This window comes from Osmerus mordax, chromosome 27 (genome assembly GCF_038355195.1).
Source record: "Osmerus mordax isolate fOsmMor3 chromosome 27, fOsmMor3.pri, whole genome shotgun sequence".
Lineage (NCBI taxonomy): Eukaryota > Metazoa > Chordata > Actinopteri > Osmeriformes > Osmeridae > Osmerus > Osmerus mordax.
Genome location: NC_090076.1, coordinates 9,113,364 through 9,140,036, shown reverse-complemented (window position 1 = coordinate 9,140,036; position 26,673 = coordinate 9,113,364). Strand labels below are relative to the sequence as shown.

The 26,673-nt window shown below is 50.3% G+C and overlaps 1 protein-coding gene across 1 annotated transcript in view; it reads left to right on the top strand.

Moving 5' to 3' along the window:
• The window catches only part of hmcn1 (hemicentin 1), a 68,414-nt gene that overhangs the window by 6,320 nt on the left and 35,421 nt on the right, over positions 1-26,673 (top strand). The window contains exons 2-22 of the mRNA XM_067230229.1: positions 6,291-6,361; positions 7,126-7,284; positions 7,375-7,497; positions 8,083-8,254; positions 8,456-8,562; positions 12,458-12,578; positions 12,925-13,188; positions 13,297-13,441; positions 13,596-13,717; positions 14,170-14,439; positions 17,368-17,509; positions 18,121-18,200; positions 18,512-18,625; positions 19,564-19,722; positions 19,816-20,010; positions 20,091-20,186; positions 21,848-21,975; positions 22,131-22,275; positions 23,851-23,963; positions 25,855-26,014; positions 26,448-26,604. Of these exons, the coding sequence (XP_067086330.1) occupies positions 6,291-6,361; positions 7,126-7,284; positions 7,375-7,497; positions 8,083-8,254; positions 8,456-8,562; positions 12,458-12,578; positions 12,925-13,188; positions 13,297-13,441; positions 13,596-13,717; positions 14,170-14,439; positions 17,368-17,509; positions 18,121-18,200; positions 18,512-18,625; positions 19,564-19,722; positions 19,816-20,010; positions 20,091-20,186; positions 21,848-21,975; positions 22,131-22,275; positions 23,851-23,963; positions 25,855-26,014; positions 26,448-26,604 (3,043 nt within the window). The remainder of the gene's footprint in view (positions 1-6,290; positions 6,362-7,125; positions 7,285-7,374; positions 7,498-8,082; positions 8,255-8,455; positions 8,563-12,457; positions 12,579-12,924; positions 13,189-13,296; positions 13,442-13,595; positions 13,718-14,169; positions 14,440-17,367; positions 17,510-18,120; positions 18,201-18,511; positions 18,626-19,563; positions 19,723-19,815; positions 20,011-20,090; positions 20,187-21,847; positions 21,976-22,130; positions 22,276-23,850; positions 23,964-25,854; positions 26,015-26,447; positions 26,605-26,673) is intronic.

The following is a 26,673-nucleotide window of genomic DNA, read 5'->3' as shown; positions in this document are numbered from 1 at the left end:
ATCTCATGTTGGATGTTTCGAAAGGCACATTTTTTCCCATTACCTTGTAAGCTTCTCTTGTACACTTTAGTCAAAACATGTGTATGGTTTGAGCCTGTCTGTAACTAGGCTGGCGTGTGCAGAATGACATGTGCCATGTTTCGCTCAGCCTGTAAAGCCGAAGTGCTGTGGTTTTCTCCTGGCAGTAAGTTGGAAAGTCGTCTTGTGGTTTCTTTCGTGTGTGTGTGTGTGCTGTAGGTTAGTGTGGTTAATGTAGGTTCGTGGGAGGAACAGCTGAGGCAATCCCAGACCTCTTCAGGGTTTTCCTCTCTCTCTCTCTCTCTCTCTCTCTCTCTCTCTCTCTCTCTCTCTGTTTCTATAATTTTAACTTTCTCTTTTTCCTTCTGTAGCACTTTCTTTCAGTGTTCCTGTCTGTGACTCTCTCTATCTCTCTCTCTCTCTCTCTCTCTCTCGCTCTCTCTCTCTCTCTCTCTCTCCCTCTGTCTCTCTCTCTGTCTCTCGCTCTCTTTCTGTTTCTCTCTCTCTCTCTCTGTTTCTCTCTCTCTCTCCCTGTCTCTCTCTCTCTCCCTCTCTGGGATTTATAGAGTACTGTTTGAAATACTGATGAAACACATATTTCTATAATTCTGACTTTCTCTTTTTCCTTCTGTAGCACTTTCTTTCAGTTTTCCTGTCTGTGACTCTCTCTCTCTCTCTCTCTCTCTCTCTCTCTCTCTCTCTCTCTCTCTCTCTTTCTCTGCGTTTCTGGTGTCTCTCCCCCTTGTTTGCTGTCTGGTTGTGTTTGTGGAACCCTCTCTCGCTCTCCTTCCTCTGCTCCAGGGGAGCCAGGTCTGTGGTGCTGAAAACGTTTCCTGCCAGGCTGGAAATTCACCGTGCGCCCGGCCAGTCAGCGTCTCCTGCACACAGAGGGGGAGAGCGAGATGCTAGCGCTGCAGAAAGAGAGGGGAGGAGGGAGGGATGGAGGGGGTGCTAGATAACCGTTCTTTAATGGGTGTCAAGGCCTTAAGTTGGGATGAATCGGCACGGCGTTTGTCGGCGGTAATGTGTTTCCAGAGATAAGACCCTGCGTTATCCGCTACATCTGGGACAAACCCCGTCACTGGGAATGGCTTTTTGGGTAAATAATGAGTGTCCTCTTCAAGAAAAGGGGATCTCAAAGTCTATTCTGAGAGGACAGAGAGTGTTGTGTTCCACTCTGTCCCTGAGGTGACCACCTGATTTAACGTCCTTCTGAGGGAGACGACGTGATGAAAGTAGAAACAGATTCTTAAAGCGAGAGCTTGTTCCTTTTTTTCACATTCTGCTGTTCTCTGGCATGTTTCCCAACACCCAAGCAGACATCGTAGCGCCCTGGAGTCTTGCCCCTAATCTGTCCCAGCTGCCAACGTTGTTTACCTAGACTGCCCCAGTCCGCGCTGCTCCTGAGTCCGGCCACCGGACCGTAGACGAAAGGGGTCAGGGGTGGAGAGCGGTTCAGTTAGCGTCACGTCCCAGACAAACACGCGTCTGAACGACTACCCTGCAGACGGAGGAGGGCTCTGTGTGGTCTCTCGACGAAACCCATCCCGTTCCTCTTCAGTAAGCCTCTGTCACATCTTCATGTCGTCTTTCGTACGAGCTGGGGGTCAGATGGCTGAGCGGTTAGGGAATCGGGCTGTTAATCAGAAGGTTGCCGGGTTCCATTCCCGGGCCAATTGATGTTGTGTCCTTGGGCAAGGCACTTCACCCTACTTGCCTCGGGGGGAATGTCCCTGTACTTACTGTAAGTCGCTCTGGATAAGAGCGTCTGCTAAATGACTAAATGTAAATGTAAAGGTCAGCTCAGGCGTCGTGTGTCTCTGTTGTCCCACACTTGCCAACATCTGAGAATGTTTATATGTGTATTTCCAACAAAAGCGCTATTGTGGAGGCGGGATCCTCTTGTCACAGCCAGTGTTCCTCCAGTTACAGTATAAGCAACGATGTGGTAACGTGTTGAAATCATCGTCCTCTCCCACGTCGTTAGACCCTACGATACATTTATGATTACTGATGCGTTTTTTGGACCGCCTAGCATTGATCACGCACAGATGTCCCGCCGTACTGGAGCACAACGTTCGGTTGGGTTACACTCTCTGGCATTGCGTCTGTGTGACTAAGATGAAAAATATTCTATTCTTGGAGCGCTGTTACAGTAGCATTTATCATTTAGTCGTCACCTATGAAAGAACTGTTATTCCTGCATCAGCTACATTTAATGTGGATGTTACAAACATGACATTATGTGGTAAAAAGCGCAGCTAAACAGGAATCCAGCAGTCACTGGCTAGCTTCTCTATACAGAGACAGAGTACTGATGTCACTACAGTACCGAGGTACATGTGGAGAATGATGCCCCTTATGGTCGTGTTCCAACCTCCCATCCCCCCCCCCCCTCACTGTCTGCTGAACATGTGGCTGTCTCACTGTTCCAAGCATGGGAGACAGTGTTGGACAACCGTATCCGACAGTTTTATTAGATTCCTCACACATGCACACACACTCACACACACACTAACACAGACTCAAACCCACGTACGCACACTCACACGGACTCACACACACACACACACACACACACACTAACACAGACTCACACCCACGTACGTGCGCACACACACATGCATAAAAACACACACACGTAACACACACACATGCCAGCGTCACTTGAAGGTGAAGACCCTCCTCCAATGCCCCCCCACTGGAGGCTGTGGGCCTCTCAGGACCAATCATGTCCAGCCAAAATTGGAAGCAGACTCCTGAGTGGTGGAGCCCTGGGGCATATCCTGACTGGGACAGGCCCCTCCCCCTTCTCCCACTGATGTCAACCATCACTGACCAGAACACATCTACTCCCCCCTGTGAACACACACACACACACACACACACACAAATGTATACAGATTCTCACACACGCACATTTACACACACACACACACACACACACACACATGTATACAGATTCTCACACACGCACATTTACACACACACACACACAGACACGTACATGCATACACAAACATGTCTGCCTATGTTTCTGTCAGCAGGCCACACTAATTGTCCCGCTATCCAATGGAAAGCTTTCACATTAGTGTGCTTGCACGTGTGTGTGTGTGTCTTTGTGTGTGTGTTTGAGGTTAAACCTGACTGGTGGTTGATCTGCAGGTAGATGGAAAATCCTTCTCCCTCAGACAGCTTCACACCGGCAAAGCCTGACACGGGTTTGCTGGGACCGCTATTACAAATCTCTCACTCAGAAATAAGCGGTAGACTTCTCGCTAGGCCTATCAAACTTGACATCCTGTCTCTAAGCCTGAGGGAACATGACAGAGTGTCATTTTAGGGTTCCCGTGGTGACTGCAGATCGGTACTGTCACAGCGCAGGATCTCCGGAGCTCTGTGATTGGTCCTTTATAGAGAGGAGTAATTGTGTGTTCGGAGGGCCAGCGCTTTGCCTGAAGGAATCAAAAAATGAAAGCAACTGTTCTAGGCTGTTAATGTGATTGCTTCCACAGCTATATAAACTCTCAAGCCTGTGGCCAAGATATTTGGGGGGGAGGATGGGATTGGAGATTAATGGAGGTAGGATTGGTTTCCCAGACTGCTCCGGTGTATCAACTATTTTACAACGTTTATGTAACATATTGTTTGCGAGGAAGGACACAGTGGTTCCTGAGACTTGTTTTGTTGTCTGTCGACATAGGAACATGTTTTTTTCTTGAACAATTGGAGTTGAAGAATGCCTATTTAAATATACAAGGATTCTTGTGACCTTCCTGTGAGATTTGTCTTGGAATTCAGTCTGTTGTTATTGCTGAAATTAGTTTGTTGAAGGTACATTTCACAATTCTCTAGGAAATTTCCAGCAACGATTATCTGAGGAGGTAAAACTGAGATTGTTCTGGAAAACTGCCCTGTTTGTTCCATCCCATTAGCCTCTCTGTTAGTGTTTACAAAAACATGATTCCTATGCGGATTTGATTAACATTACTTCTGGTAAATGCTGTGAAAATGTGGAAGGTAAAAACATCCGGAATCAGGAACAGTTGTTTTTAGTTTTTACTGCGTGCAGATTGAGTCAACCTCATTTCCTTGTGAAATAAAAGAGAAATGTTTTGAGCAGATCATTATTTGTCTTGTTTATGGTGGATAGTTTATATCTTTGTTTTATTCCTCTGGTCAGACTTCAGAGCATTCTTCCAAACTGAGTTCACACACGTGTCCTTTATGGCTCTAATGTGTTCTTTATAATCAAGAAAACACTTAAATCGTTTCCTGTTTAGTGACCTTGAGACTGACCCCAGACACCGGTGCCTTGCTCTCGAGTTTTTACGGATCAGGAAGATGACATCATCCAGACATTAGTTCGGTAATTTCTAGGTAATTTAAGCTCTCGGATGATTTCATGAGGTTCTACAAGCATCCAGAGAAGGTTCTTCAAGGGTCTGCACAAGGTTCTACAAGGTTCTGGAGAAGGTTTGATTGTTGCGACCCGTATCTTCAGTACAGTGTCTTTTTTTGCAACATCTGAAAAGGAAAACCCAGCTGTCGTGGGCCTCGGGTTACCATGGTAACCCGAGCCAAGATTCAAAGAGTGGACCGAAGAATACCCATCTGAACCCTGGGACAGCGTCCCATCAGACAAGCCATGGGAACGCCATGTCAACTTTTCCATTCATGAACGTTTTTTTTTTAACTTGAGATCTCCTTTCCATTCAGAGCAGCCAAACACATTTCCCTGTTAGCTTTAAAAGTCCTCTTTGATCGTTCCATCTCTCCACGCTCCATGGCTGCCAGATTCAAAGTCTTTGGAAAAGACCTCTCACTGGTTGTTATGCATTATAATAGTATTTGTTTGTACAGTATTTTTCATAAAGACTTGTGATGCCATTTGCCGTTGGACTTTATGTAAATAAACCACCCAAAAGAAAATGCTGATGATTAAAAGTTTTTTCTCTGATGAATCCGTTGCCAGGACATATGGTGCAAAGTTGTGTTGACTTTAAAATCGTTTGTTGACACAAATCTACGAGAGTAGCGGTTAAACACTTGAAGATTTGTCCTGAAACATTTTATTACGAAAGAGAAACCCTTAGTGAAAATCTGCTACTACTTTGTTTTTCGACAGATTGGAAGCTAACTAATGAACCGGTCAACCATTTGGTCATGGGATAGGGCTAGGCCTAGGCTATTTGTACGAAGGATGCCAATAATACAGTAAACCATTCCTAACATGACCAAGTTCTGTATTGTCTGGTTCCTTCTTAGGCAGCTACTCAAATGTAATGCAGCTGTTGTAAGCTAATTGCCCTTCTTTAAACAAGGAAACTCTTGTTCCACCAATCTGCTTGCATCGGCAAAAAGAAAAGAGAAAAAAGCTGTGTGTTTGTGTAGGTTGGGCGAAACCAGTTCCCTCACAATCGTTCCTCAGCACAGCTGCTGGGGCAGAAGTCACTCGGAATCGGCCTCGAAAAGACTTTGCAGCTCGTTAGCGGACGGAACAAAGTAAACTGAGAAATGCGACTACCAACCCTGATCGGAGAACAGAGCCGACCGGGGGGGTGACGTCACCGACACGTTTGTGGTGACGCCCGTCTTTTATATGGGGTAAAATATGACAAGTTCCAGTGATGACACTAGGACATACCTTGGTCATAAGGTCGTCCCTTTCTCTGTGCCGTAGAGCAGCTGATGGCTCGATGTTTGGGGTGGGGGGGTGGGGGGGGGGCTCTAGCTCTAAACAGACTGTTGAAGTCTGTTTAGAGCTAGAGATTTGTGGCAGTCAAATGCAACCCATAGTGTGCCCATACAACTATGCTAGTTTGATGGTGTGTGTACCTTTCTGTGTTTGTGAGAGAATGTTCTGAAGTAATCAGTTCTCAGTACTATTTCACTGTATCACAAGGTTGTCCGACCAGTTAAATGTTACAACAGCAACTTTGTAAGAGTGTCCCTCTCGTATTTTTCTTCTCACTCTCCCTGTTCTTCTCCCTCCGTCTTTGCTTGAAAGTCTCGTCCACACAGTCTAGTGGTGAGAGATCTGGTTTCCTGTCTGTTTACAGGAAGCTTGCCGTTAGTCCAGTTCAAGAAGTGACATTTGAACCTGAACATCCGCACTCACTCGCCAACACAAATATTTGGCCTAGGAATTCAGTCAAAGAAACTATTCCAATTATTCATTATAATAGGGATGTTTGTCTGAACTCCCATCAATCACAATCAACTGTCTGTTATTAAAGTTTAATGTTGGATTTTCTCCTGTTTCCTTGCAGAAATCGGACCCGTTACCATCACAACAGACCCAAAGAAGTTCCAGTATGAACTCAAAGAGCTGTACGTGCAGGTAGGTTGAGGAGACCAGACCCAGACACTGTTAAACCTGTGGAGCACCAGGTCCTCACAACAACACAGATTATTTGTCACGTCTTCGAGTAAACAAGCTTTTGAGGAACATGCGTTTATTTGTCTTCCAGATTTTCCGTCGTATTTACTAACACAGATAGCCAAGTCAGGGGGTTGACTAGAAGTTCAAATTCTTACACAAACACTTCCATGGAGGAAGTAGCCCTTTATGTGCTCGGTGCTGTGACATCTCACTAAACATAGATTTGTGCTCAGAGTAACATTGAACTCACTAACCATTGAAGGGTTAGCCAAGTGTACTGTAAGTCAACCGCAGTCTGGTGAACCACACAACCGCACCTCCCAGTTCAGAGGATTTTAGTGACTTGTCTTCTCTCACACAGGGCTATTGATGTTGTGGCGAGGAAAAGCTATATTGAGCCCCTTCATTTTTCTTAATGTGTTTGTGTGGGGATGAAAGACTGGGGCCAATAGGTTATTGGGACATGGAGGGGAGGGGGGGCAGAGGGGTCTTCACATACTGTCCGTGTGCTCTGGAAACACGGACCAGACAGGTCCAGATGTTCTGCTGGAACACCACGGCTCCGTCTCCCCTCTGCACTGACACCTCCTGGAACCCGTCTCTCTGGCCCTCGTCGCCGAGGGAATCCTGGGTTGCTTGTGAACATTGAGGAACGTCTGTGGTCTTGAACGCGCAGATGTGACTGTAGTCCAACGACGACTCACCCCACGTTTTGTCCCCAGGGAGGCGGAGACTGTCCAGAGATGAGTATCGGTGCCATCAAGATCGCCCTGGAGATCTCCCTGCCTGGGTCCTTCATCTACGTCTTCACCGACGCACGGTCGAAAGACTACAAGCTCACGCACGAGGTCCTGCAGCTGATCCAACAGAAGCAGTCTCAGGTCTCCCCTCTCTCTCACTGTGGTAACTAAGCCAGTATGAAGCCATATCATGGAGGATTAAAACTTATCTGTGTGTGTGTGTGTGTGTAGGTGGTTTTCGTGCTGACAGGAGACTGTGATGACCGGACCCATATCGGGTACAAGGCCTATGAGGAGATAGCTTCCACCAGTTCAGGACAGGTGTTCCATCTGGACAAGAAGCAGGTCAACGAGGTAAGAGAGACCGTTGAAGCCTCTTTCAAGTCACTTTTACAAAGGGAGCGCGGGGTGGAAATAGACAGGCTGGCGGGAATCAAGAGGAACCTCTCCGGTCCCTCAGAGCCCCTAACTCCCACCTGCCACTCTGACCCCCTCTCGGTCTAGCCCCAACAGGGCTCTCCACACCTGGCCCTGGCGTGCACAACCCTCCCCTCCCCTCCACCCTCTCCAGACAGGCCTGCCATTGGTTTCCGTCCTGGGACTGGTAACAGCCGTGATGTTGCCCAGGAGAGGGGCTTGATGGAGGGGGCATGTGTGGAGAGAGCAGGGCCTGGGGTTCAGAGGGTCAGGCACGTGGGGTCACACAGGAGCTGGAGGGGCCCCCCGTGTCAAGGCACAAGAGGGACTGTGTCCGCGACACCTGTTGATTGGTTGACCTGGCAGCTCCGGGAGCGTTGACAAGGGGGGCAGGTTTCCGGGGGCGACGCAGTAGGACGTCAGCGGGGAATGCGATGGCTGCATGTTTAGAGAGCGTTCTTCACACGCACGTTCAGAGCTGGAGTTCACCCCCTTGCCCCCTTGGGGGGTTTCCTCCTGCAGGTTCTGAAGTGGGTGGAGGAGGCTGTTCAGTCCTCCAAGATCCACCTGCTGTCCACAGACCACTTCAGCGGGCTCAGCAACACGTGGCAGATCCCCTTCGACCCCAGCCTCAAGGAGGTCACGGTGGCCCTCAGCGGCCTCGCGCCTCTCATCGAGATACGCAACCCTCAGGGTACGCTACCCCACTGCCTGAGACACACACACGAACACACACACATCCTCACACACGACATGTGACTAATGCCGACATTACTTTCCTAATGATTTCCTAATGAATTTGTTGATCCCATTCAGCCCAGTTAGAAGGAGTTTAAACACCGTGGTACTAGACATGGACGTGCTTTTCAGGAATCCGTGTCGTATGTGTTGACAGGAAAGCTTCTCAGGATAAGCGACGGCCTGCACCAGCTCCTACACATTCCAAACTCTGCCTGGGTTGTCAGCATCAAGAACCCTGAGCCAGGAATGTGGTCCATAAAGGTAAACTATGTTTTTCCCTACCTGAGAATAACCCTAAACAGGAAAACTGGGTCTGGGGTCATTTAAAATGACTTCTACAGGTCAGTGGTATGGCCTAGCCATCAGTTCCTACCCCAGGAGGGACCAGTCTAGAGGTGCCCTTGAGCAAAGAACTTAAGCTGAATTACGACTGCCATCCGTCAAGCTGTGTAAATGGAGGGATGTGTAATCGATAAGCCATGCGGGGCTACTCTGCGTTGAAAGCATCCTTTGACCAAAGGAAAGAAGCGAGGCAACTCGACTCCAGAAAGGCCGTTCAGAACTGTCAGCGAAGGCTGTTCACCCTTCTGGATGAAGACACATGCAAGGTCCCAGGTGGCAGACAGTGCCATGTGTCTGGGCCCTGCGGTGCCCGTCCAGGCCCCCCCTGCTCCTCCATCCCGGGCCCCCCTGCGCCTCCCTCCCATGCCCCCCTGCTCCTCCATCCCGGGCCCCCCTTCGCCTCCCTCCCGGGCCCCCCTGCTCCTCCCTCCCATGCCCCCCTGCTCCTCCCTCCCGTGCCCCCCTGCGCCTCCATCCCGTGCCCCCCTGTGAGGGGAGCTGAAGCGTAAACGTCCAGCATGGTGCCGTCTCCATCAACGCCAGACGACAGGAAATGACTCGCATTTTTACCTGAGTGATATGCAGAGGTCCGCTGAGGCTGGTGCGTCCCACGGTGCCAGTTTCTCTCGTCCTTCTCACGGTCGTGTCGAGGGGAGATCTGCAAAGTAAAAGGGGGTTTAAATGAGTTATGACGCCTGGCGGTTTGGTTGTTGTGATTGGACAGGAGAGCGTGCGGTGGGAACAACACTGGGTTGGACGTCCTCTTCCTGAGGCTTTGGTCGTTATTATTTCACCTCGACAACGTCGCCCTCTGATGTTGTTGTTGTCGGGCAACATCACCGTGGTAACCGTTCCTCGAAAAACGCTCCGCTTCGCCGCGTAATCGCTCTTTAGTCTCTTTCAAGTGTCCATCTTATCGTCTTCCTCACACTCCCGTGAAACTCCAGTCCACCACCATGACCTCACGCCCCCTGGCACGGATACCGTGGGCACGCAGGAAACCGGAAGAACGTGTCGTTCACATTGCAAATCTGTCAGAATGTTTTCTTACGGAGGACAAATGGAACCACTGCATCAAACCTGGCTGGCGGTCGATGTATTCCTCTCTTACCAATAATGCTCGGTGGCTGCTGCTGTTCCTGTTCTTGTTCGTGTTCCTGTCGTCCCCTCCTGTCCCTCAGGAGCACTAATAATAACCCTCTCCTCTCCAGCTGGGTTTCCCAGACCGGACTGGAAGGCAGCATGAAGGGAGCAGGGAGACTGAGCAGTGCCATGCTGTGTTTCCCCTGTGTTAATGAGCCGTGACCTTGACGTGTAGCGCTGTGGTCATAGAGAGAGTGTGTGTGGTGTGTGTGTGTGTGTATGTGAAAGAATTTGACCCTTTTTTAATCTGCCTTTAATTGGTGAATGTGGATTGTTGAGCACCAATCGCTCTCAGCTTCCTCTCAGCATCTCAGTTTTCCAGACATCCCTCAGATGTGCTTTCAAGTGGTGTGTGTGTGTGTGTGTGTGTGTGTGTGTGTGAGTGTGTGTGTGTGTGTGTGTGTGTGTGTGTGAGTGTGTGTGTGTGAGTGTGTGTGAGTGTGTGTGTGTGTGTTTGTGTGTGTGTGTGTGAGTGTGTGTGTGTGTGTGTGTGAGTGTGTGTGTGTGTGTGTGTGTGTGTGTGAGTGTGTGTGTGTGTGTGTGTGTGTGTGAGTGTGTGTGTGTGAGTGTGTAGGGCTAATTCCCAGGGTTGTCTCTAGCTTGCTGACCTTAGCGATGAGTGTGTCTTGGATTCATACTGCTTGGTGTTTTATGGCCCATGATAATAGTTTAGGAAGGTTGTAATTTGAAAAGTATGCAAACAACCCTAGAGAACGAGCTGTGGCAGCCTGCCTCTCTCTCTCTCTCTCTCTCTTTATCTCTCTCTCTCTCTTTATCTCTCTCTCTCTCTCGCGCGCTCTCTCTCTCTCTCGCGCGCGCTCTCTGTCTCTCTCTCTCTCTTTATCTCTCTATATATATATCTCTCTTTCTGTCTCTCTCTTTCTTTCTCTCTATGTCTCTCTCTCTTACTCTCTCTCTCTCTCTGTCATTTTCTCTCTCTCTGCCTCTTTTCTCTCTTTCTTTATCTCTCTGTCTCTCTCTGTCTTTTTCTCTCTCTGTCTCTCGGTCTATGTCTCTCTCGCGCTCTCTTTTTCCTTATATCTCTCTCTCTCTCACTCTCTCTCTGTCTCTCTAATCCTCCAAGAACGAACACATCAAATAATAAAAGAAACAGCAGGACTGTATTTTAAGTGACTCCAGGACGGTATCTCTTGCCAGATAAAGAGCAAAAAGACAATAAATAATGCTCCTGATTTTCCATGCATTAGTATTTCAAGATGTTCAGAGATGACCTTATACAAACAAGCTCAAGTAGTGTTTCTGATCAGTTTTGGGTCTGTAACAAACCAACAAAGTTGACTGTAGTTGTGAAAACCATCCTACCTTTTTATTACACAATGTTATGGTCCTTAGACCGATCATAGTTTCCCCCCAAACCCTGTAGTCACACATCCTTGCCTTTTCTTTCTGGCTAACTCACCACTCTCTGGTTTAAGACAGTGTCCCTAAGAATCCCAACCCTCCCTCTCCTCCCTCCCTCCCTCCTCCCTCCCTCCCTCCCTCCCTCCCTCCCTCCCTCCTCCCTCCCTCCCTCCCTCCCTCCCTCCCTCCCTCCCTCCCTCCCTCCCTCCCTCCCTCCCTCCCTCCCTCCCTCCCTCCCTCTCCTCCCTCCCTCCCTCCCTCCCTTCCTCCCTCCCTCCCTCCCTCCCTCTCCTCCCACCCAAACTATACGAGCAGGGCCTGGGTGTATCCGGGCTGGGGCATGGATGGATTAATGACAGGGACAAATTGAGGGCCCCCATTGTTTCTCAGGACGTGTTGAGAGTCATTCCCTCAGTTATGGCTCCATCGCCCTTCACTTAATGACTAAGTGGGCCGACCAAGTGTGTCGTTCTCTGACAGCCATTAGGGTGTCTGAGGAGTGACGTATATTGTTCTTTAAGGGTTTATGACATTCTCAGATGACACTCATATTACCACCCAGAAACTGTGCTGTTTTTCATGTTTAACTTATAGTAAGCAATGCATACAGTATGCATACGTACATATACATTTATTTTCAATGACTGAATTATGGAAGTATGGGGTATAAAGATCACAGTCTTTCAAATTAATTATTTTGGTTTGAAGAGTTGGCCAAACAATTCAGCATGGTGCATTTTGAGAAAGATAACTTAATGCGTTAGATTATAGTATGTTGTTTCAACTAGGGTGAGGATTTTCCACGTTTCACAGACCTGCGTTTCATTGTAATTACTCAGTCTATATTTCAGCCTGGCTTCAAAGGGGACTGACTCTTATATACACGACACAACTCATCCTCTCTCTAATTATAATACTCATGTTTGGCTGATTAAAGCATAACTGTCAGACTGAAAGTGCTCGTCGTATTTGTGAATTGCAGATTTTTTATTTGTTTCTACATAAATCAGCAATAAGCCTTTTCCACTGTCTGGGTTTGTTGTCTATGCAGTGACAGATGCTATTGACTTACTTGAGTCTACATGGCTTGTTTACACACACAAGCAAATGACAGACAAAATGTTCCCCTCAACAAATTTTGCAAAAGCTATAGTTTTAAATAAAAAAAACTGTTTGAGTTCAAGCTGGAGACATTGCTTTTCTTAGTAGCGCTTTCTCTGACACGTTCGAGGGATTTTGAACATTGTTGGTTATGTTGGTGCCAAGCGCTATTGTAAAATCCTGAACATGAATGTCTTTGTTAATGCAGACAGCCAGCGAAGGCAGGCATTCAGTCAGGATAACTGGACTCAGCACTATAGACTTCAGGGCCGGGTTTTCCAGGAAACCCACCCTGGATATGAAGATGACTTCCAGTCGACCAGTTCAAGGTCAGTGAGGTTGCGTGTTGACCTTCCGAAACCAGTCTTTCTACCTTGTTTGATGGGATGTTTGTTTTAGCGCTTCCATTTAGGATACCTGCTGTCTTTTTGAGTTGAAAGGATGTTGTGGTTTTTGAAAATGTTTTTGGATGATGTGACAGTTGGCTTCCTTCCATTGTCCGACTCTTCCCCGTCTGTTTCTCCTCCCCCCTCCTCCCCGTCCCCCCCCCGTCCCCCCCCCCGCCCCCCCCCTCCTCCCCCCTCCTCCCCCGTCCTCCCCCCCCCGTCCTCCCACTCTTCCCACTCCTCCCCCTCCTCCCCGTCCTCCCCCCGTCCTCCCCCTTCCTCCGTCCAGGTATCCCCACCCACATCTTGCTGAACACGACCGGCCTGTCCCCTCCGGCGCGTGCCGATAGGCTGGAGCTCCTGTCAATCACGGGCGGCGTCCTGAAGACCCTCCCCATTCGTTACTACCCCGACCGCAGGCCGTTTGGCATCTGGAACATCACAGAGTTTGTCCCGCCCAGCGAGGCCTTCTTCCTGCGGGTGACAGGATATGACGACGACGGCTTCCTGTTCCAGAGAGTGTCCAGCGTCTCCTTCTCCAGCATCGTCCCCGGTCAGTCGATCGATCGATCGATATTGGTCCATGTATTTGATTCCAGTCAAAACTCACGAATGGATTCCCCCCCACCCCCCCACCCCCCCACCCCTCCCCCCCATTCAGGTGCCCCAAGAGCCCTGATGCCCGCCACCACCCCAGGCTACTACCTGCAGAGCGGGGGCATCACCTGCCACGTGGAGAGCCTGATCCCCTTCACCCTGCGCTTCACCAGGGACGGGGCCCGGCTGGGCGTGGACCAGCTCTTCAAGTAACACACGCCCACATCCAGAGGGGGCGGGGGGGGGGGGTTAGAGGGAAGAGGATATGGGGTCATTGGCACACTACTGAGACATGCAGGAGCTGGTGAAGGGTTAGCTGGGTACTGGCGATGTCCTCAGTCCATGTCTCGTCTCTCCCCCCAGGGAGTCTGGCAGTGCATCGTGGGAGATTGGTCAGGTGACTCTGAAGGATGAGGGCTACTATGAGTGCATCGCCATCAGCAGCGCTGGCACAGGTCGAGCCAGCACCTTCCTGGATGTCTCAGGTATGGTGACAACAGACTGACCGGTGTATCAAGCACCAGTTAACCATCATGAACTGCTTCAGGGTAGGTCGACAGTATCAAATAAACACCTTCATGCAGAATGATTTACTACGCAAGGGACAAGGGTTAGGTTCATGACCGTTGGACCTGCACACTCTACAGTAACATTGGCTTCTCATCGAACCCCAAAAGATAAATCCAGTGGATGAAACACACACACACACACACATTACATTTACATTTTAGTCATTTAGCAGACACTCTTATCCAGAGCGACTTACAGTAAGTACAGGGACATTCCCCCCGAGGCAAGTAGGGCGAAGTGCCTTGCCCAAGGACACAACGTCATTGCACTGCCGGGAATCGAACCGGCAACCTTCTGATTACCAGCCCGATTCCCTAACCGCTCAGCCACCTGACTCCACACACACTCCCGTCTCCCCCCCCCACAGAGCCTCCTCCGGTGGTCACCGCGTCCTCCAACGTGACGGCGTCCCCGGGCTCCACGGCCGTCCTGACCTGCGGCGTGGTCAGCACCGTGCGCTTCAACCTCACCTGGCTGCGGGGGGGCTTGGACGCCCGCCTGGACCCCAGGGCGCGCGCCCTCGCCAACCTCTCCCTGGAGGTGCACGCCATCACCGTCGACGACGCCGGCTGGTACGAATGCGTCGCCGTCAACGAGGGAGGAGCCACAGCTGAGCGGGTGTATCTGTCTGTGCAAGGTGAGACAGGAAGTGTCTGTGCAAGGTGAGACAGGAAGTGTCTGTGCAAGGTGAGACAGGAAGTGGCTGTGCAAGGTGAGACAGGAAGTGTCTGTGCAAGGTGAGACAGGAAGTGTCTGTGCAAGGTGAGACAGGAAGTGGCTGTGCAAGGTGAGACAGGAAGTGGCTGTGCAAGGTGAGACAGGAAGTGTCTGTGCAAGGTCAGACAGGAAGTGTGAAACGGCATCGTTAACCGTGGAACGGTCGTCTGAAAATCAAGGGGCTGGAGAAAATGTATTTTGCAGGACTGGTTTGTGTCTACTGTATGTTCCTGTGTGTGTGTGTGTTTATCTAACCACACACTCCCACAGTGTCTGTGTGTCACCTTTGGAGATTTACGTCGTTAGGGAATAGGGCTCTTGGCATAACAGCCTGCCCGGCTCCCAAACACGAGATGATCTCCCTGCACACCGAAGCCTCTATAACTCAGACTAATACTTCATGGGATGTGTGAAAGTGATTTGAAGCTGCGCTCGCTAACTCTGGAAGTTCCATTCAGGAGAACCTCTTACGGCACACTGTGTTGTAGAAGCTCTCGGAGAGGCGGAATCAGGAACACATTGTCAGACAGACGGAACCGAGCCGGGTTCTCTGGCACGGGTGAGCGGTTGGCCGAGGGCCGTCCAGGAAATGGCGATGTGAGACCACGATAATGGACGCCATTAGCGGATCAGCTACGGTCCCTCGAGGACACCCCTGGTTGGATGAGAGGAAGAGAGGGATGACAGAGAGAGAGGATGAGGGGTGACAGAGAGAGGGAGAGAGAGGGGGAGGGAGAGACCCTCTCAACCAATCACAAGTCTCAAGAACATCAAGCCGTTGCTCGACCGGTGACCTAACATTTCCTAAGCGGAGCAAGACAAGACCGGTGTGTCTTAGGTTCAGCTGTCTGTCTTTGTGCCTGGTACGGGACCGCGGTGACAGTTTGGTGGGACTCGCCCCAGACCTCTCTCTTTGACACCAGGTTTAAAGACAAGTTTGGAGTGAACCCTACAGGCGTGCCCTGTCATTAGCTCACCTCATTGAGTGATAAGTTGCTCAATTGACCTACAAAGTTTCCCAGGGTTGGGTGAGGGATTGAGTGCATGGTGCCCTCCTTGTTTTGTGTAATTATCCCCCCCCTCTCTCTTTTGCTCTTCTTTTATATGTTTCTTTCTTTCTTTTCCACAGTTTATCTCCCTCATTCATCCTGTCTCTCTCTCTCTCTCTCCCCTTCTCATCCTAAGCTTGACTCCCCTCCTCTTTCTCTATCTCTCTCTCTCTGTCTCTCCCTCTCTCACTCTATTTTTCTGTGTCCCCTGCCCTCCTGAACAGCTGTCCGCAGGCCCCTGCGTTCTCTAATCACCCCAGGCCATCCTGTCCTAGTCATTAGGCCCGCTTTGAAGTGGTCCTGGGCTGCTGACAGTGGAGAAACTAAGGGACAGGACAGCTCTGGAGGAATCAGAGAGGGGAGGAGGGAGGGAGGAGAGGGAGGGAGGGACGGAGGAGAGGGAGGGAGGGACTGAGGAGACGGAGGGAGGGGGGAGAGAAGTGGTAAAGACAGGCCTCGTCAGAAGACATAAAGGGTGCTGAGTAAGGGTAGAGGTCTGTCCTTAAAGCAAAGCCCCTGGTCTTAGATCCGGGGAACACTTGAATAACTTGTTTGGAGAGGCCAGGCACAGTCACTGTACTAACCAGGTCGACTTAGAGGCCCAGGTGGCACCGTACAGTACATCAGTCACACCTTGTAGATTTTACCTCGAGGTGCTGTGAAGATTCATGGTTGAATTCACCCAGTGACACTGTATCTCAATTTGTTTGGAGGTCAAGGTTGTAATATATCAACTATGTTAGGAGCCGTGATATGAATGACAGCAGAACTGAAACCAGGCATCAGTCTACCTGAATTAGGGTCTAGCCCCCGGTTAATACCCTGAGAGGTTGATAGATATACAGTAGCTGTTTAGTAGCGTACTCCAGCTCACGTTCCTTCCAGAATATTCTGCACCTTTTTAAGTCTTCACAGCTGTATCACAGTGTATTTCACGTCTTAACGGGTTTCCAGAGCTATCGTCAAGTCGTCAAGTACAGGAGACCTGACTAGCACATGTAGCGAGTTGTCTGGAGGATGAAGTGAAGGTATCCAAGCTATGAGGCAATCAAAACAGGAATGGCATTTTTGCCAGATATGTTTCTGCAAGTTCTCATCTTTGAGAAAACCAGAGCCTGGTGTGGATTTGCTCCGAGTTGGAACAAACAGTACAGTTATTTTTTCTTCTGGCAACTGAGAGAAAATTGGGAAAACACACTTTTGGGGATGAGTTACACATCATGAATCAGTTGGAAGATTGCTGAGGATTCCGTGACTTAGCAGGGTCTGGCATCAATATTCCTGCCTTTTCTACTGATAAAAAGACTCGACGATGAATGATGTGCTATGAAACATTATTGCCTGTACTTGTGCTTTTAACATCACAGTTAACAAAGAACACTTTTATGGTAGCTATTTTTGCGAAACAGCGTAAAAGCACCGGGTGTGTATTTTTGGGAATTGAATGTTTTCAATGTTTCCACATCTAATCACATAACACGAGTGTGAAAGCTTATCTCACGGCTGGTTGTGCTGGATGCTTAACCCTCGTGCTGCCTTCGGGTCACATGACCCAAAGGTTCATAACGAACCATCGTTGTGTTTACCCAATTTGACCCAATACAAAAACTTTTTTTTTTTTTTTTTTTAACCTTTGCAATGTGGGGGGTCTGAGACAGCCCAACGGTTAAAAGAAAATGCTTCACTTTGTTTTTGTATGTGGTAAAGTTGTCGCAATACGACGGTGGGTCACAATGACTGATGGGTCAGAATGACCCGAAGAGACCACAAGGGTTAACTGGTCCTGTGCTCTGCTCCAGAGCCTCCACAGGTGTCAGTGCAGCCCAGGAACCAGACCTTCGTGACGGGGCAGGAGGTCCAGATCAAGTGCTTGGCCCAGGGCTACCCAGCGCCCCATGTGGTTTGGACCCACAACACCATGTTCATCATGGGCACCAGCAGGTGAGGAAGGTCATGACCTTTCACCCCCCAGACAGGTGAGGCGGGGGGGAGGAGGTCAACAAGGATACTTGTTATTCTGTCCTTCTGTCTAAAATGTGGAGCTGTGAGTCTCAGACTTACACTCAGCAGTACGATCACAGTAAAAATAGACGTTTCCCTGCTCCAGCACACCTGAAACAGATGAACGGCTCGTTATGAAACTCAGCAGAAGCCTGGTAACGAGCTTTCATTAGAATCAGGTGTGTCGGAGCAGGGAAACGTCTAGAACAGGGGTCTCCAGCCCTGCTCCTGGGAAGCTGCCTACCTGCAAGTTTGAGCTCCGACACTAATCTAGCACACCTGAGTCTAATAATTAGCTGGTTGATCAGGTAACTAGAGTTAGGGTTAGGGTTAGAGATCGATAATCTAGAACACGCAGGGCAGTCGGTCCCTGAGGTGTTGACAACCCCTGAATGAGAAATATTACAAATTAAATATATTCTTACATCAATATTATTCATACATTATCAAAAGTATTAATCATGAGGTATTATTAATGATTCCATATTCAGGGTGTGTTTCCAGTAGATAACATGTGGTCCCTCTGCCCTGTGGTGCCCTGTGGTGCCCAGACACAGGATGACCCTTGACGGGACTCTGGTCATCAGGAACGCGGAGCAGAGAGACGCAGGAGAGTACGGCTGCCTGGCCAGTAACGCAGCCGGGACACACACACAGACCTCCAGCCTCTCTTATATTGGTGAGCACACGCTCACACACAAACACACACTCACACACACACACACACATACTGTGATACACCCCCTTGTATTTGAGTCAACATGAGTCTCCACTGTTGGGGAAGCCTGAAAATGTTAACAAGCACTTGTCGATACACTTGAAACTTGAACACGCACACACACGTCACCACACGCACACACACACACACACAGATACACTCACACACACACACTCAGCTCCAGCCTCCGGCCACAAGCCTCTCTCTGTCCTCTCTTCTCTCAGAATCCCCTGTGGTGACAGTGGCGCTGAGCGAGCTCCTGATTGGTCTAGGGGAGACCACCATCATGGCATGCTCTGCCTCCGGGATCCCTCAGCCCGAGGTGTGGTGGTACAAAGGTACGTGTGCCCCCGTGGGGGGCCCCCCAGAGCAAGGGCCACCCGGGGGGGCCAACACCTGAGAACTGGTTTATTCTCTTATAAAACGTCCAGTGTCGACTGTACACGCATGGACAGGAGCAAACACACACACATTCTCCTGAAGTACTCACACAGACAAGTGTCAAGTGTCCCCTGTATAAATCTTCGCTCCTCGCCCCTGGACAACGAGGCAGGAAGTTGTGTGTTTTATAGAGTGCAGCGCAGGAAGCGGAGGGTTTTAACGACCACTACACAGGAAGTGTTCCTCCGACACCTCTGACACACACTGCTGACTCTGTCGTCCCTCAGAGGAGCCTTTTAAAAACATGTCCCCCTTTCTCACTGTCGCTCTGTCTGTCTTTAGTCGAGTCCTTTCTCACCCCTGCCTCAGCCTCGGCCGTTCAGTGACTGGGACCGTGAGGAGTTATGTCGTCGTTCGCCTCTAGAGAGGATGTTTACGACTTGAGGGCTCCCTCGGTCGCTTAGCCAGCTGTTCTCTTGAGAAGGCCGGCTTGTTGCCTGAAACATAAATCTGTCTCGTTTTCGGAGATTCTCTGCTTTACATTTACATTTAGTCATTTAGCAGACGCGCTTATCCAGAGCGACTTACAGTAAGTACAGGGACATTCTCCCCGAGGCAAGTAGGGTGAAGTGCCTTGCCCAAAGACACAACGTCATTTTGCACGGCCGGGAATCGAACTGCCAACCTTCAGATTACTAGCCCGCTTCCCTAACCACTCAGCCACCTGACTCCCTTTTCGTAGTCAAGTTATCCAGTTTGACAAAGAGACGGGTGAGGAATAAAACTCAGGGGCCCCCCCAGTTCCCTCCCCCCCTCCCACAAACTACCACAGCATCTCACGTCGTTCGTCTACCTTCCCCTCGGTGGATCGTTCCCGGTCCCGTGTCACCTCCAGGCGACCTCCGGCTGCACTCGTCCGCCTACGTGAGCATCGACGCCCCGGGGGGAACGCTGACCCTCCAGGAGACGCAGGACATGGACGCTGGAGACTACACCTGCGTGGCGACCAACCCGGCGGGCACGTCTTCTGGAAAGATCTCCCTGGACGTGGGAGGTACGGGAGAGCCGGTCACTTTCTCGTGGACGTGGTTGTCTGGGGTGTCGCTTGTGTTCCTGAGCTCCTCTGACCTCTGACCTCTGCTCGCAGCCGCGCCCCAGTTCACCCAGGAGCCGTCCGACGTGGCTGCGGACATCTCCACCAACGTGAGCCTGCAGTGCCACGCCCGCGGCCACCCGCAGCCCCAGGTGACCTGGAGGAGGGAGGACGGCGTCCCCCTCTTGGTCCAACGCCCCAGCCCCAGCAGCATCACCCAGAGGAGGGGAGGGGAACTGCAGATCACCAGTGAGTTTGGCAAACACTTACGCCAACACACACACAGACACACAGACACACACACTAACCTAAATGTCTGTGTTGGTCAGATCTCTGGGTTGAGGATGAAGGGGTGTACGTGTGTGAGGCGCGGAACCAGTTTGGGAAGATCCAGACCCAGGCCCGAGTCACCGTCACCGGACTGGGTAAGAGCACACACCCCCCTGGCACGGCGTGGAACGTTCACCTCACAAGAGTGTAACCCGTAACCTTGACCTCTGACAAGCTTTTCTTCGGTTGCGTGCGAGCAAAGTTGAACTTTTGTTCTTGGTTTGAACTGAAAGCAGATATCCACACTGAGAGCAGGGCAGCGATGAAGGTTTGAGTGATCTCCGAGCTGCACTGGCTGCCTGTTTGACTTACAGTCCGCATGCGTTGACTTTGACGGGAGAGATTGCTGAGGTGAACTCAGAGCTTGAATTCTCTGGCACCGTTTGAAGGGAAGCCTTGTGTGTGCCTCTCTTTGTGTGTGTGTGTGCGGGTGTGTGGGTGAATGCGAGACCAACTGACTTCTCCTCTGTGGATTCTTGACACAGCAGTTCCATGGCCCCATATACTTGGTTAGTGTTTTTATTGTTAGTCGATCCTCAAACTGTAGCTCCACAGAAACACTTTGACACTGAATCCTCCTGACATCTCTCCCTGGCAGCATGTCCACCTGCTCCTGGATCAGACTCCAGGACTTCTAAAGTCTTCTGTGGTATGCATGCATTCCTACAGATGGAAACAAGATCAGAGAAGGATAGATCTAGTCATGACAGGGCACAGCCCCTAGGTGGGAATGCTGATTGCGTTGCTACCTGGTTTGTCTGCGAGCCTTTATGTCTGCATCTCTCTCCGTACACCTGCCCTGCTTGTGCGAGGGAATGTTCCTTTAGGAAAACCACTCAAGTTCATGACTTTTCACCTCAGTTGTGTACCAGGTGTGTGTGTGTGTGTGTGTGAGAGTGTGTACACGGGCCAATCTTAGGGGTGGTGTGTGGGGGGGGAGGGGCTTGTTTACCCACGTGCACCTTGTTAACGATCACGCAGGGTCCGTTGGCATGGCGACGCGGAGGGCTTTGTTTGGACTAAAGGTCGAGGCGTACCCAGCTGCCCTGTGTTATCCCGTAACCCACTTCCCTAGTGACACAGTCCCAGGCCGTTAACACCGCGAAGGTTACCACGGTGACGCCGCCAGAGAAAAAAAGAAAGAAAAAAAAAACCCGCAGCTAATAATGTTCCAGTGCATTCCACCCATTCCTAAATTCAGATTGTACTTAGAGATTTGGAAACCTGAGCTGCAGAATGTCGTTCTCCTCGAAGACGTTCTAGACCGTGTTGTTGTGTTGGACTGTCAGCAGCCTGCGGTGTTGGAGAGGGCTTGGTGTTCACCAGGCTGGGTGGCCTGCTCAGGAGAGTCCCTGGTGGAGCTCAGACGCTAGGCCGCCCTCTGGCTGAATGGGTGTGTGTGTGAAGAGTGTGTGTGCATGACACATTTCTCAGGCACGCGGAGTAGGGAGTACTGTCATTTAAAAGGGTTAGGTCACTTGGAAGACGTAGCCCTCTCCCCCCCTCCCTCCATCCCCCCCTCTCACACACACACACACACACACACACACACTCCCACAGGTCGAATACATCTTCACCTCCATGTGCAGCCCCTCAAATTGGGGGAATCGGGCTAGTAATCCGAAGGTTGCCAGTTCGATTCCCGGTCATGCAAACTGACGTTGTGTCCTTGGGCAAGGCACTTCACCCTACTTGCCTCGGGGGGAATGTCCCCTGCTAAATGACTAAATGTAAATGTGTGTGTGTGTGTACACAGTGCCCCCCCTCCTGGCCGTCAGTCCGAGCGTGCTCAGTGTGATCGAGGGGCAGCAGCTGACCCTGCCCTGCGTGTTGCTGGCTGGAAACCCCCTGCCGGAGAGACAGTGGCTCCACAACTACGGCCTGGTGAGAGCACACACACACACAAAGATACACACACAGACAAAGGTACACACATACAAAGATGCACACACACTCACACACAGACAAAGATACAGACACACACACTAGGATTGTGAAACACACACCTCATCAGTGTGTGTGTGTGTGTGTGTCCCCAGGTGTCGTCGGGGCCCTACCTGGTGGTGAGGAGGGACGGCAGCCTCCACATAGAGAGAGCTCGGGTGGAGGATGGGGGGGACTACACCTGCCTGGCGGAGAACGTGGTGGGGGCCAGCAACCACACCACCACCCTCAACATCTACGGTAGGACCAGGCCTGGACCGCACCAGGACCACACTAGGACCACAGTAGGACCACACTAGGACCACAGTAGGACCACACTAGGACCACACAGGACCACAGTAGGACCACACTAGGACCACACTAGGACCACACTAGGACCACAGTAGGACCACACTAGGACCACACTAGGACCACACTAGGACCACACTAGGACCACACTAGGACCACAGTAGGACCACACTAGGACCGCACTAGGACCGCACTAGGACCACACTAGGACCACACTAGGACCACACTAGGACCACACCATGACCACATTTCAGATTACTAGCCCGATTCCCTAACCACTCAGCCATCTGACCCTCTGACCACACTAGGACCTCACTAGTCACCAGGACCAAAGTCAAGACGACACTAGCTGTTGTGTCCCTAGGACCACACCAGGACCACATCAGGAATTAAAAAAAATATTCCATAGTCCTCATGACCCCCCCCTCACTCCCTCACACACAATGATCCTTTATTCTCCCTCTCTCTCCCTTTCTCTCCCTTTCTCTCACTCCATCCCTCCCTCCTTTCCTCCTTTCCTTGTTGGAATGTTCAGACTTCATGAATAAAATTGTCCAGCGTTTGCATAAAAACCAGAACCAGCTGTACGGCGTGGCGTGGCTTAGAAGAGGAGAAAACATGTCTCTTTTTTTTCGGCCTCCGCAAAGGGGAATTGTTGTAGAAGCGCGTGGGCTCGCTGGAACTAGGTCACCTGCAGCGCACACGCTACACATGTAAACGTTGGACACTTTTATAGTCTGCCTCCAGAGAGCGGGAACGGCGAAACTGACAGACTGACATTAATGGAGAGTGAGACAATGTGGACTGTGAGCTTTTATTAAAACACAACTCTGCCAACCGTGGCCAGCATGTGCAACGTTGACTTTATGTGAGTGTTAAAGCTGACCGTGTTGGTTGATGCAGTAATCCTACTGTATGTATAAGAGTGTTGAATGCTACACTGTTAGTTTCTTTACTGGGGCTGGTGCTAAGATTCCAGGTTTAACGTCTTTAGCAGACAGTCGAGGGGGTTCATTGATAAAACAGATTGAGGCAGTGAGGGAGAGATGAAGGAGGAGACTCGGGTAGCTAAACCTGGCCTGAGCGCAAAACACACACACGCACACTTACACACACACACACACACACACTTACACACACACTTACACACTTACACACACACTTACACACACACACACACACACACACTTACACACTTACACACACACTTACACACTTACACACACACTTACACACTTACACACACACTTACACACACACACACACACATACACACTTACACACACACTTACACACACACACACACACACACACACTTACACACTTACACACACACTTACACACACACACTTACACACTTACACACACACTTACACACTTACACACACACTTACACACTTACACACACACTTACACACACACACACTTACACACTTACACACACACTTACACACACACACACACACACACACATACACATATACACACACAGCTCTAACCCTGCTCCTGTCCCCTCTGTGTTCCCAGTGATGCCCTCCATCCAGCATGGCACTCAGGTGTTTAGCACCATCGAGGGAACGCCCATCTCTCTGCCCTGCCCTGCTCACGGAGTACCCCCACCTGACATCACCTGGGCCAAGGTCTGTTCTCTCTCTCTGTCTCTCTGTCTCTCTCTCTCTCTCTCTGTCTCTATCTGTCTCTCTCTGTCTCTCTCTCTGTCTCTCTCTCTGTCTCTCTCTCTCTCTCTCTCTGTCTCTCTCTCTGTCTCTCTCTCTCTCTCTCTCTCTCTGTCTCTATCTGTCTCTCTCTGTCTCTCTCTCTGTCTCTCTCTCTGTCTCTCTCTCTCTCTCTCTCTCTCTCTCTCTCTCTCTCTCTCTCTCTCTGTATTTATCTGTCTGTCTGTCTCTCTGTCTCTCTCTCTCTCTCTCTCTCTCTGTCTCTCTCTGTCTCTCTCTCTCTCTCTCTCTCTCTCTCTGTCAGTTGTCACAGGACACATTCAGATAGGCTGGAAGGGAAGAAGAAAAGATAAATACAAGGACATCTGTAGGACAAGCTGTTTCTGCTAGAGAGGGAGAGAGAGAAAGAGAGAGAGAGAGAAGGTAGTGGGGGGGAGAGAGAGAGGTAATGAAAGAGACTCGCACGGGTCAAACAGGAAGTACGAACGACGTTTGTCTTGTGACCGCTGACAGAAGGCAGACTCTTTTCTCTCCGCCAAACCACAACGCTAAACCACAAGCGTCCCCGACTCCTCAGTGGCCTGGGACGTGTGGAGGGAATGAGACTGACATCACACAGCGCCCGTTCTTATTAGCAGAGTAACTCGCTGTAACTCTGGAACCAAACAAACTTGGACATGTTTTCACATGCTCATCCAGACACCCGTACATATGGCCTGTATCTATGTACGGTATGGATGTATTGCATATGAGGTAGGAGGGATAGAAAGAGAGGGAATGAAGCTGGCAGAGGAAGGAAAGCGTTAAATGGAGAATTACTAGAGCGAGAGAGTTTGGCTGTTGGTTGTAAATTGTCGTAGTGGGAGACTGAGAAGTGAAGGCAACTTCTCTCATTTTGATTTCTGTTTCTGCTTCAATCCTTCCTGTGGAAAACCCAGAACGCACACATTCTTTTCCGAGTTTGGCTGTGCAAACACACACACAAACTCTAGATTGATTAGGTGCAAATTCTCTAAATAGGCTATTAGGGTACACCTGGGTTTTGACTAGAGATTTCTCGCACACAGACTCATGCATGCTCACACACTCTCTCTACACTAAATGGTTCTGCAGTTGTGGAGGGAGTCAGGCTGTTCTGGTTGGTTCTGCTAGTGGGAAGCCTGCTTTGATCGTGCGTGAGGCCAGAGAGAGAGAGAGGCTTGTATCTTTTCTCTCCCTCCCTCGTGGCTTATTGAGTATTTTCAGAGCGATCACAGATTTATTGGAGAATTGTTGCAGAAGACTTTGAAGAGGCATACGACCGAGCCTAGCGTGGTCATGGCGTGTGCTGGTCCGTGTACACGCCATACACGCGTATCTGCACATGTGGACGACCACTTTCGCCTGTGTGTGTGTGTGCGCGTGTGCGTGTGTGTGGTTTTCGTTCTCTGCTTCTCACACTGGTTTCTCGGACTTGTAAAAGCGGTGCTGTTAAAGTGAAAGGGGCCCGGGAGAGCTGTGAAACCAGACTCCTCCTCCTCCAGCGCCTGCAGCTTGCCGCTCGTTCATTAGGATTCCCACACATGTGCTTTCAAACCTTCGTATCTTCATATCTGACAAGCGCTCCATCGGCCCAGTGGAGAACACACAGCTGTGTGTTTCGGTTTGGGTGCAAGACACAGTTTGGTATATTTACACACGAGGACAGACGTGAGAGGGAAACGATAGGGGAGGGAAACGGGCCTTGATATTGGAATCGACACGGTTGGAAAACCCAACCAGAAACGTACGTCCTCTGTCAAGTCTTTCTTGTTTGTTCGTGAGTGACCTCTAACCCTGCCCTCGTCCGTGGGTGACCCCGTGTTGTGGCGTGCAGAGCGGGGAGCTGTTGAACCTGGGTGGTCCGGCCTTCTCCCTCCTGACGGACGGGAGCCTGCGTGTCGCCTCTCCCTCGGGGAACCACAGCGGCGAGTTCGTCTGCACCGCCACCAACGCTGCCGGCTACAGCTCCAGGAAGGTGCAGCTCACCGTCTACGGTACGGCCCAGAAACAGGCCCCGGTGGTGGGGACGATACACGACGGCACCTCCCCCCCTCCCCCCCTGTTGCTTTGAACACATTGATTACAAGACATTTGTATTATGTGTGTAGTGTTTGCTTATTTAACCCTTGTGTTATCTTCGGGTCATTCTGAAGCATCAGTCATTGTGACCCACCGTCGTATTGCGACAACTTTACCGCATACAAAAACAAAGTGAAGCATTTTCTTTTAACCGTTGGGCTGTCTCAGACCCCCCACATTGCAAAGGTTAAAAGAAAATTATTTTTATTTGTTTTTGTATTGGTTAAAATTGGGCAAACACAACGATGGTTCGTTATGAACCTTTGGGTCATGTGACCCGAAGGCAGCACGAGGGTTAAGTCGTTATATCTGTATGTTTTGTGTGTGTGTGTGTGTGTGTGTGTCCAGTGCGTCCCAGGACCAGTTTTGGGGGGGCGGGCAGTGTGTTGGACGTGACGGTGCTAGAGAGGGAGGAGGTCACCCTGCCCTGTGACGTTCACAGTGTCCCTCCTCCAGTCATCACCTGGGCCAAGGACAGACAGCTCATCTCACCATACTCTCTCAGGTAACACACACACACACATACAGTACACACACACACACATACAGTACACACACACACACGTACATATAG